The 11,575-nt window shown below is 33.9% G+C and overlaps 1 protein-coding gene across 1 annotated transcript; it reads right to left on the reverse strand.

Annotated features, from left to right (window-relative positions):
* Nucleotides 1-725: 725 nt before the first annotated feature.
* LOC125646946 (cubilin-like) lies at nucleotides 726-7,163 on the reverse strand. The gene is made up of 12 exons (XM_048873609.2): nucleotides 6,920-7,163; nucleotides 6,181-6,334; nucleotides 5,725-5,933; nucleotides 4,857-5,004; nucleotides 3,985-4,169; nucleotides 3,395-3,518; nucleotides 2,999-3,183; nucleotides 2,602-2,797; nucleotides 2,377-2,436; nucleotides 2,108-2,155; nucleotides 1,482-1,548; nucleotides 726-1,372 (listed from the first exon to the last, which is right to left on the reverse strand). Exons 1-12 carry the CDS (start codon nucleotides 7,067-7,069, stop codon nucleotides 1,252-1,254), a joined length of 1,647 nt encoding a protein of 548 aa, XP_048729566.2. The 5' UTR covers nucleotides 7,070-7,163; the 3' UTR covers nucleotides 726-1,251.
* Between the last annotated feature and the right edge of the window lie 4,412 nt (nucleotides 7,164-11,575).

The raw sequence follows: 11,575 nt of genomic DNA on the forward strand, positions 1-11,575 counted from the left end.
AGGCATGTCAGAGGGTCACTTGTAATCTACATACAAAATTGCAGTCCAATGGTTGACAAACACCAGAATTATGGGTGCGGACAGACAGATAAACAGACCAAAGGTGAAACCTATGTACCCCCATATAAGAAGGAATATAATAAAATAACTTCTGTGTAATCTATCCTACAAACGTGAATAAAATATTAGCGGCCGCCGATTTAGGAAGGACGACGATTTCAGGTGTACAATAGTACGTCCTAAATAATCGCCCCTAATGATAGTGCAATCTTGTACCAAATCGTCGTCGGGGCGACGATTTGGGATGCCGGGCAACGATTTGGGAAAGGACGACGATTTGGGGTGTAACATGGCTACCTTCACGTTCCACGCTTCGATAGTATTTGCCGTGTGCGACGCTAGTGATTTCTACTTTCAGTGTTTGTTTCCAATTTTGCAGTTTGACCTTACTATTACGATATACAGTAATCTAACTTGTGGACGGTGTTCGCAGGTTGTTATTTTTTCACAGAATACGCTTGCGGAATATAAAATTAAACAGAAAGCTGCCCTTAATTAAGTTTTATCGTATAACATACCTAAAAATATCTTTATTCATTAACTACCTAATATTGTACTTCTCAAATTCATTTAACCATTAATGGAAATTAAAACTTTTCCACTCATCTATCCGTTTTGTGGCAGAAAAAAAATATTCGGAAATACATGTATAGATGCACATCAATATTTATTTTTGATTCAGATTTGATGTGAATTTCCACTCACTAATATTACTATATCACAAAGCATTTTCTCTGAACAATCACCGGATAAACATACATCAACTGAAACTCTAGTCATTTTCACATACGCAGCAATATGAACTTTAAGGCAAGCAAATTATACAGGAGAAACGACTCGCCCTATGTACATCTTTCACCCTTCAATACGATTATTCACAGGACACAATATATAATCAATATCCTATGGATAATCCACTTGAAGGGTTATCTAAATCAGTATGATGTAATGGAGATTAAAATCAAGAGGATAACGGTGAACAGTAAGTCGTTATGAAGGAGCGGATGTGACGTATACCACGGATATAGCGACATGCTTGAACATCATCAACTTTATCCAGCGAATACACGCACTGTTTATGTTACAGCATTATGTTCACAACATGCTTGACGTATGAATTCATCATGATAATTTTTTCCCCATTCTTCAATGTCCGTTCAGCTTGATTGTGTTATGGTATGGTAATGCCAGTCAGTGGAATTCTCCTCTGTTCAGCTCGTCTGACTCGTAGGCGGGATTAACTACAGCAAGTGACTGTCTTGTCTTATGCATTGAAAGCAATTCTAAGCTCCCTGTGTTGCTTTTGGATATTCTAAATCGATTTTTAATAATTAGCAATATACATAAAATATTTCGACGAAAAGAAATCAATCCAAATATCGATTCTATATGATTGGTTTTAATTGATTTAAATCTCTTACTTTGTTTTGATGATGCAGATAACAGCAAATACCAACAACATGACACTAATGATGATAATGGCAACGACTGAAAGAAAGTTTTCATTAAGAATTAAGTATAATAGTATATTTACTATCGTTCTAATAACAGGTTTTATTTTTGTTCTTGGTGACCAACAACATGGAAAAATGGCATGGCATGGTCATCCAAGCACACTATCATTAAATACATACGACCAATCGGTAAGTGATGTGACAGTTCACGAGTGTTTGTTTTCAAACGCGAAAAGACACGCTGTTTCTGGAATGATAGTATGTAATGATAGTATGTAACGAAGCATTGCCAAAGAATAATTCCAAAGATCCATGATATTTGTTTGATGTAATGTTTTATAAAACTATGTGATTAAATTCAGAAAATCGTACGTCATAGTACCAAATAATAGATAATACTCTGAAACTTACCAGTACTCGTTTTTATCTCATAAAAAGTCTAATACACTGTTCACATGGTAATCGTAAATATTAGCATAAGTGTAGAAAGGAGTTTGCAACATGTATAATAAAGATCGCTTTATGGATTTACAATACACTCAACTCTAAAGACAAAAATATTTTATCGATTAAAATAACAAAATTGAACTTACTGATTGGCACACTTAGAGATGAATTGAGGGTGGTCCCGGGTCCCGCACCTGTTAAATGTGAGTATTTACCATAAATAAGGGTATTTGTATGTCCAGTAAAGTTCTTTAGTTACACTATTTGAGTATTAATTGAGTATTAATTTAACCCCAAAAACATTCTGGTTAAGGAAAATGTTGTAGTATTATTTTCTAGCTTTCCGTTTGTAACCAAACTATACTACTACTAATGTATACAGGAAGGTGACCGATGTCTGATGACTCGCAATTACCTCCCACTGTAGTTGTTTCTGGTGGAATTTGTGTAGAAGTGGTCCTCATGGTAGTGGTCGCTGAAGATGACAATGATGTTTAGCATACAAGGTACGTCATTTATATTGAAATTTGCTGATAAAGATACATTTCTTATTTCACATACATTTAAACAGTGTTTCATTTGAAAATCCTCTTCTATACGCTTTACATCCCATTTGAGTTAATGGGTACATAAAACTTACGTATGTCTGTAATGTTGAAGTTCATATTGTAACCGAATGTGTTTCGGCCAAGCATAGATTTATAAGTAATGCTGATCTCTCTGGCTTTGATCGTAATGTTAAAAGGAGCCCTTTTCCCACACAACATAGTGTCCATCATCATATGGCCCCCATTCTCTGTCGTAATTCCTATATCTCCAGAATGTAGGTCATTTATCTGAAGAAGAAAAAAAAACTGATTGGTAAAGATCAATTGTTGCAATATTCTAAGAAAACTCACCAAGTTTTCAGATAAAAAGATGTCGCTTGCTCAGTATTACATGAAAACAAGAAAACGACCAGATATATATTTCTTCTAAGTTTCCCTAATGCTTGATAGACAAAATAACACGTTATGTGTAGACAAAGAAAGCAATACCTTGACGTAGCTTTCACATATGCCATTAACTTTTGGAGGAAGATTGAAGTCTGCGAAATCAATAAAGAACACCCTTTGGTAGGTCTGTCGAAGAGTGTGAGTGCAGGTGATGTTCTCATACACAATCGCTGGATATCCCGGAGACCGAAGAACCCCCGACTCCTCAGTGATGGTAGTGTTGCAAACTATATGGCAGAAAAAAAGTTGCGACAAACGTATTACAATATTTTGTTTTTACATTTGGAAGTTGCGGGAATTATGATAAATAACTGAAAATCAAACACAAAACAAAAACGAATAATAGTTTTTTTAAAAACCCAAAACAATTTGGTGTGAAATTTGATGTGAAACTAAAAAGTAAACAATTTCACGTGAAACTAAAAGTGAACCATTTACCATCATAATGAGCTTGGAAACCTGCAGCTGATATGGTCAAGTCGGACACGAATCTAAACGTAACACTTCCATAGAATAGATACATCAAAGGGTCTTGTTCTCCACAGGTTTTGTCAATACCTATCTATTTTCAAATTTAAAAGAAGGTGTTGTACACAGTTATAAAATACGATTGATAAAGTTTTGCTACACTATTGAATATGATTCCGTTACCTTGGACGAAACCAAATGCTATAATTCCCCACCCCCAGAAATTCTATTGATATGCACAAAATATTTAATGCAGTCATTTAAGGTAGGGTATATTTGTTTCAGACATAAAGATGTTTTCATACAATACAAAGCACAAAACCAATATAATTTAACGGTACCTATGATATTAGCAGTTACTTTTTCCCATAAGTATATCTTTAACTTACTTGATAGAAGATTTGAAATTTACACTACAATAATTTCCATGAGAGTTTGTTTTCAAAGGTTTATTATAATACATTTATCTACAGAATATTTATGTTTTGCTTAAAACCCCAAAATAGCATTAGTCTTCAACAACTTGTAACATCGTTTTAAATTGCCTGATAGTATGATACCTGGAGGTAATCCACACATGTACCATTGTTCGGCTCCTGGACTTCAAAATTGACAATTGTCAGAAAGATGGGTTCATTCTGGGGTCGGATGACCGTGAACGTCTTGTTAGTGTTGTGTGCGTACATTCCTCGGTATAGTGGGGGTGTAATCATACCATTGTAACCTCTGTACAGGGTGTAGGCATCTGTAACAAGATTGATTTATCAGAATAATACATCGGCACCTGATCCCATCTCTGGTGTATCCAGGGGTCCATGTTTGCCCAACTCTCTATTTTGTATTGCTTATAGGAGTTATGATTGATCACAGTTCGTTATCTTCACCTTTCATTGAAATGATATTCCCTAACTTTTCTGTGATTTTACCTGATTTTTAAACAATTTGGTTCTTTTGATTTAAATTGTTTTACATCCTTTGGAGAAGTATTCACTTGTATTGAGATATTCCCAGTTGTAAGTTTAACGTTGTTAAATTAAAGCAGGTAAAAGAGATTACGAAATTTATAGATCTACACATTCTTCCTATGTAGCATCATCAATATTAATATGTACATGTATGAACATAATTTTGTTTGTCCCTTTGAGAATATTTCATCATATTGAGACGTAGATGAAGTAACACTGTAGACGTAGAGCCGTAGCAGTGAGTGTCTTTATCGTGTTAACCCCTGTCGCGACACGGGACCTCAGTTTTTAATGTCATATCCGAAAGACTCGTGATGCCGAGTGTTTGGCTTGGCAAAGGTGTAATCACTACCAATGTCTACATCTTAAGTTTGACGAGCGGGTCTAAAACTCACAGCATCCTGGTCACGAAGCGAACGCTCTTTCACTGAGCTACCGCGACCAGTGGTATACTCAATGTACTTTACCTGTGGCTTCGAATTCCGCCTTGAACCCTGCACGATTGAAGGGAAAATTTGACATAAATTTAATGGACATTGTGTTCTCCGTGGAAATAATACTGAAAGGATCCCTAAGTCCGCAAGAAGCAACCAGTTGACCGGAAGAATCCAATACCTAAAATAAAAATAGGAAATAGCATATACATGTATATAAATCATAATAGAGACCATAAATTAAGGTGAAAGAAATCATATACATGTATTAGAAAACTTAACACGAAATAGGAATTTACTGCACAAAGAATTAGGGTAATAATCTATAAATCTATAAATCAATAAAGAATATCTAAATCAGCTTAGATTTAGAGAATGGATGTAAAACATCGAAATCAATACAAAATATCTAAATCGGTACAAAATATCTAAATCAGTTCAGAGAATAAATATCATAAATAACTGATCCGTTGCCGATGGATACCACACCCCGTAAATGATATTACTGTATTTCGTTATTCATATGTACAATTAATGACAAAGGTGAATTTCATCTGCAATTTATCTATCTAATCTGGTGAAAGCAAGTTGCTTAAATTAATGCTAATCTTTATTAACCTTGAAAATTGAGTTAACCATTTACAATCTACTTTGTATATATTGAAATTCAGGGGACTGATCTTAATTATTCATAATATCCATAGTTCAATGCTGTATATCCGATGTTGTATGAATAATACATGTTACTGGGGATTTAGTTTTAATTACAATATAACATATAGTTCAATGTAAGTGACTTCTATAGAAGTGGGGTAGACTGTATTATGGTTTTCTCCACACCAGAAAAAACCCACAGTAAGCCCAACAACGAAACTGCCAGAACACTCGATAATCAACTCACCTCTAACAGGTCGGCGCAATCCTGCCCCGGCATTGCTGGAACATCCTCCACAGCCTGGTCTTCCAGCTCAAACACTGAAAACTGCAGGAACACTTTCTGTGATCCTGGCAACGTGATGTTATAGACACAGTTGGCATTGGAGGGGTATAAACCACCAAAACTCGGAGAACTGATCATCCCAGTGGTGCTCGTGTATTCATTCGTGCAGTCTAAACATATTAGGATACGTGTCAGCTATAAGACGAACTGTCTGCTGTTGTTTTTTGTCTCTGCTTTAGTATTTGTTTCTCTTTTGCACGATATAATAAAATCAAAATTATATCTACAATTACTTTATCGTCTAAAAATAATTTTTCATCCGGTTTAGAGTAGTAAATGTCTTTAGAAATTGCAGAATAATGTATTTTTATCGATGCAGAAAGGTGTTTTTATATTGCTTTAATTTCAAATGACTACCTATGACGTCCCACACCACGGTGAATCCCTGTGACGTAGTGATGTTGTCAGAGACGAATCGCACCCAGGCCGTGTTCCCGGACATTAATACGCTGAACCTGTCCAGTTCTCCGCAGTACCTCCCTAAATCTATATCACCCGCAGCCTCCTTCAACTAGTACAATTCAGAATTGTTTATATATATAGGGAGGGGGGGGGGGGGGTAAAGACAGTTATTGCTTTAGATCAGACTTGATATAGACTTTAATTTCGTTTTTCATGATTTTCATAATTTGAGGCGAACTTCTTTCAGAAGATATTGGGAATACTCTTGCCTAACTTTCAAATGTGTTTCAAGATATGATTCCAGTTTCAAAGGATGTATGCGTGAAATATACATGCAATAATAATATCCTCCCATCTATTTAAATTAAAATTTGCTAATATCCAAAGGAAGCCATCAGACTTTTGTATCACATATATGTAAAGCAACAAATTGGATGTATTTCATGCATACATCATCTTAAAAATGTTTATACTAAGTATCAAGTTTTGTTTTTAAGTGGAATAAATGACCCCTGGGCTGCGTTCAAGACCGTAGCAGCTATACTAGTACTATTTTTTTCTCTTTTGCCAAAAACAAAACAAAGGACGACAGAATGCAATGTATTGGTAAATTTGCAATATAAGGTGAGATTTTTAGTTAATGGGACTGAATATTAAAAATTCTACTTTCATTAATAGTTAGATTGATATTTACCTCCAGATAATCTGAACAGATGAAGTTCTCGCCTTTGTCTTGTAGAATCAACCTCTCGACTTTGAAGAACACTTTGTACATCGGGGGAACAGTAATCTGATATACACAGTCTGCATTGTTTGGATACATGTTGTTTACATCCGGGGACATGATTGTTCCATTGTTTGTTGTGAAGTTTCCACCACACTCTAAGTGATTCAAACGTTATTGAAATGTACAGTATTTCTGTTAATTTCCATGTAAACGATACTATACAAATGGTAAACTAAACTGTCAGGTGAAATTTTATACTTAAACCTTACAATTACGTATGTAGCCCATAAATTGATTTTACATTCAAAGTGAACACACGATGTTATTATGATTGAGTAATCCGAGCTTTCTGATTGGTTGAGATAGTTCATATCACATATACATTTTCATGCTTATTTTCATAAAATGTGTCCTAGGAAACCAACACTAGACAAATTTTGATACAAAGAAGTATGATTCCATACATTATCAACTAATTTACCAAACACATTATATTAAATCATAAATAGTAAAAAATAAGACATATTTACTTGTTAAGAGAACTAAAATTTTGCAAAACACAAATTAAAATATGAAACAAATAATTTCAGAAAAAATCTACTTTTTAAAATTGTTTTTTTTTTTAATTTCTCAAAATCAAAATTGTTTACATGCCCTTTTCTCTTCAGAAATATTTAGTTATATAATGGGTATGCAAACACATTTTTTCATTATTGTACGTAGAGAGTTTGAGATCAAGTCTATTGAACATGTATACCCCCATATTAGAGATATCAAATTTTACAAAATATTCTTTTTAAACCTAATTGATAATAGTGAAATGTACAAAGCTGGTAGCATTTTATAATAAAGAACAATGTAACATAAAATATATAAAACAAATTCTTGATTTTTTGTCCTGACAGGTTAGACAACTTGGATGGAGAAGCTTTTCACTGATATGTGTTCTTTCTTTGATATGTTTTTCTGGCTGTTCCGTCCTTTGAAAAGCAATTCTATGTTCATGTGAAAGCTATTGAAACATGTTTACATAAACACATTATCTAATCTATAGTCTCATATTCTAATAAATATACATGTGCCCGCAAAAGTAACAAAATATTAATTTTAATTTAAACAATATTTTATTCACTAATAAGTGAATGGGATTGGGCAAGAGACATAACCTACATGTATTTCAGACCCCCTCCTAACAAACAAAATATTATTGTTTCAACACATTACAGTTTATGTGGAATAGCTCTGTTGTTGTTTCCGCAAACTTCACACGTTGATACTGTTATAACATCGTAATATCAACAGATGCATGCATCTAAAACCATGCTGTCTAAGAATAATAACCGGAAGTGTATTTGAAATTTAAACCCGGACGCGTGAAAGGACGGTCCTACCTTGAATTATTCAATCATACAATTTAACCATTATTGGCAATTTCTCCATTACATTTGTAAAATGATGATTTAGCTCCCCTCGAAGTACATTATTCTTCTCCCCTTTCGAATTTTGTGAATATTGTACTTCCAAAACATCGTATCGACCTAAAAAAAGTCAATGGTTTTATATTATTTTCACATACACATTCCTTCTTTACAATCTGTAAGTTTTACGTGAGTAAACGTAATGTATTATCGCTGTCTTTTTTCTGTCTATTTAGATCGTTTCTAACTTGCTATGTTATATGTTATATAGCTATTTGCGTATAGATGTGAAGCTCATAGACAACGTTGTAAACATTTGTAGGTATAGCATAATGAGTGTAGATGTATATCTTATATCTCACAGTGTGTATATATATATATATATATATATATATATATATATATATATATATATATATTAGCTTACTGTGTATAGACATATTAATATTATCAATAGGTTTCTTATAGTTTTCATTGTATCCATGCGTCAGCTATAATTTACTAAGTAGGGCTGTCAAATAACGTACAAGGTGTGAAAACACAGATCTTGACTTTCTGGATGTAGATGTGTATGCCATGTTTTACAAGGTAAAATATATAGGTCTTGACCTACTAGGTATAACTGTGTAGATAGTTACTTACTAGGTATAGCTGTGAAGGTTGTTACTTACTAGATAGAGCTGTGTAGGTTATTACTTACTAAGTATAGCTGTGTAGGTTGTTACTTACTAGGTATAACTGTGTAGGTTGTTACTTACTAGGTATAACTGTGTAGGTTGTTACTTACTAGATATAGCTGTGTAGGTTGTTACTTACTAGGTATAACTGTGTAGGTTATTACTTACTAGGTATAACTGTGTAGGTTGTTACTTACTAGATATAGCTGTGTAGGTTGTTACTTACTAGGTATAACTGTGTAGGTTGTTACTTACTAGGTATAACTGTGTAGGTTGTTACTTACTAGGTATAACTGTGTAGGTTGTTACTTACTAGATATAGCTGTGTAGGTTGTTACTTACTAGATAGAGCTGTGTAGGTTGTTACTTACTAGGTATAACTGTGTAGGTTGTTACTTACTAGGTATAACTGTGTAGGTTGTTACTTACTAGATAGAGCTGTGTAGGTTATTACTTACTAAGTATAGCTGTGTAGGTTATTATTTACTAAGTATAGCTGTGTAGGTTGTTACTTACTAGGTATAACTGTGTAGATTGTTACTTACTAGGTATAACTGTGTAGGTTATTACTTATTAGATATAGCTGTGTAGGTTGTTACTTACTAGGTATAACTGTGTAGATTGTTACTTACTAGGTATAACTGTGTAGGTTATTACTTATTAGATATAGCTGTGTAGGTTATTACTTACTAGGTATAACTGTGTAGGTTGTTACTTACTAGATATAGCTGTGTAGGTTGTTACTTACTAGGTATAACTGTGTAGGTTGTTACTTACTAGGTATAACTGTGTAGGTTGTTACTTACTAGGTATAACTGTGTAGGTTGTTACTTACTAGATATAGCTGTGTAGGTTGTTACTTACTAGATAGAGCTGTGTAGGTTGTTACTTACTAGGTATAACTGTGTAGGTTGTTACTTACTAGGTATAACTGTGTAGGTTGTTACTTACTAGATAGAGCTGTGTAGGTTATTACTTACTAAGTATAGCTGTGTAGGTTATTATTTACTAAGTATAGCTGTGTAGGTTGTTACTTACTAGGTATAGCTGTGTAGGTTGTTACTTACTAGGTATAACTGTGTAGGTTGTTACTTACTAGGTATAACTGTGTAGGTTATTACTTATTAGATATAGCTGTGTAGGTTGTTACTTACTAGGTATAACTGTGTAGGTTATTACTTATTAGATATAGCTGTGTAGGTTGTTACTTACTAGGTATAACTGTGTAGGTTGTTACTTACTAGGTATAGCTGTGTAGGTTGTTACTTACTAGGTATAACTGTGTAGGTTTTTACGTACTAGGTATAACTGTGTAGTTATTACGTACTAGGTATTGCTGTGTAGTTGGCTGAGAATCCACCCAGACCTTCTCCTTCATTGCTTTCGTTCGTTATGAACTCCACTGTAATGGCGTTTCCAGAAGACATGATAGAAAACGGTTTGGTGATCTCTCCACAGTACTTGGCGATCACTGGACTCGTTAAATCAAGGCCATCTCGTACCTGTATTAAAAGGTGGATAAAGGAAATTTTCCTATTGTTTCATATTTATGAATTGATATTCCTTAAAGAGAGGCATTATCTTTTGATTGATATATATCTTACCTGGATGTAATCGCATTCACAGGTTTCACAGTCGTCCACCATTATCTTGTTAAATGTCAGCAAGATTTGATCCATTGAGGAGGTCCGAATTGTCCAAGAACATCTCAGACTCGCACTATAATTCACAGGGTAGCCTTCATTCTGTATCATGCCATTTCCCGCCGTTAGCTGGTTCCCATGACAATCACCTGTGGAATGGTGTGTGATCCCATTATTCATATCGGTTTTCTAGTTTACATCATGACATAGAAATATTTTTTTTTAAATTCCTAAGAATATAAAAACCTGTTTTGCAGAAGATTGTTGACATTAAAAACAGAACATCATTGAAATATTGCTTCCATATTTTTCAATCGATGTTTCAAAATTGTCATTTTCTGATCTGTACTTTAAATCAACATTAATTGAATAGAGACCTAAATTGTACGATGATTTTCATGCATTATAATCATGATTTTTTGAGAATGATTAATTGTCTGAACATTGTTGAGATGACTGTTAATGAAAGAGAAACGCTCATTTAAGCAAAATGTTGTTCCTATACTTCAATTTAGCACTCACCTTTAACGACAAAGGGGTAAAATAACACCAGGAGCAAATACAGGCACATGTCTCTGTCAGAATGAAGGACAATTACATTCAGTTGCTCTAGTCTTAAGTCCGGTTGTCACTTTTTGTGAGTCACGTAATGTGGTCAGTAGGATGTACCAATCACAATACACTATTCGTAGAGTTGAATAATCTAACAATCATAACTCCATTTTCAAAACATCTCTACTTCATCCAAATTCAGAATTTCTTCACACGTTTTTGCAAGAAATTTATACGTTTAAACCTTTTTGTTACTACATTATTTTACGATACTAAAAAAAGTCGGTTCACATTTCTTTTTATGCTTCTGTTCTTCCATTAACGTACGAAGAA

The sequence above is a fragment of the Ostrea edulis genome, chromosome 6 (genome assembly GCF_947568905.1).
Source record: "Ostrea edulis chromosome 6, xbOstEdul1.1, whole genome shotgun sequence".
Classification (NCBI taxonomy): Eukaryota; Metazoa; Mollusca; class Bivalvia; order Ostreida; family Ostreidae; genus Ostrea; species Ostrea edulis.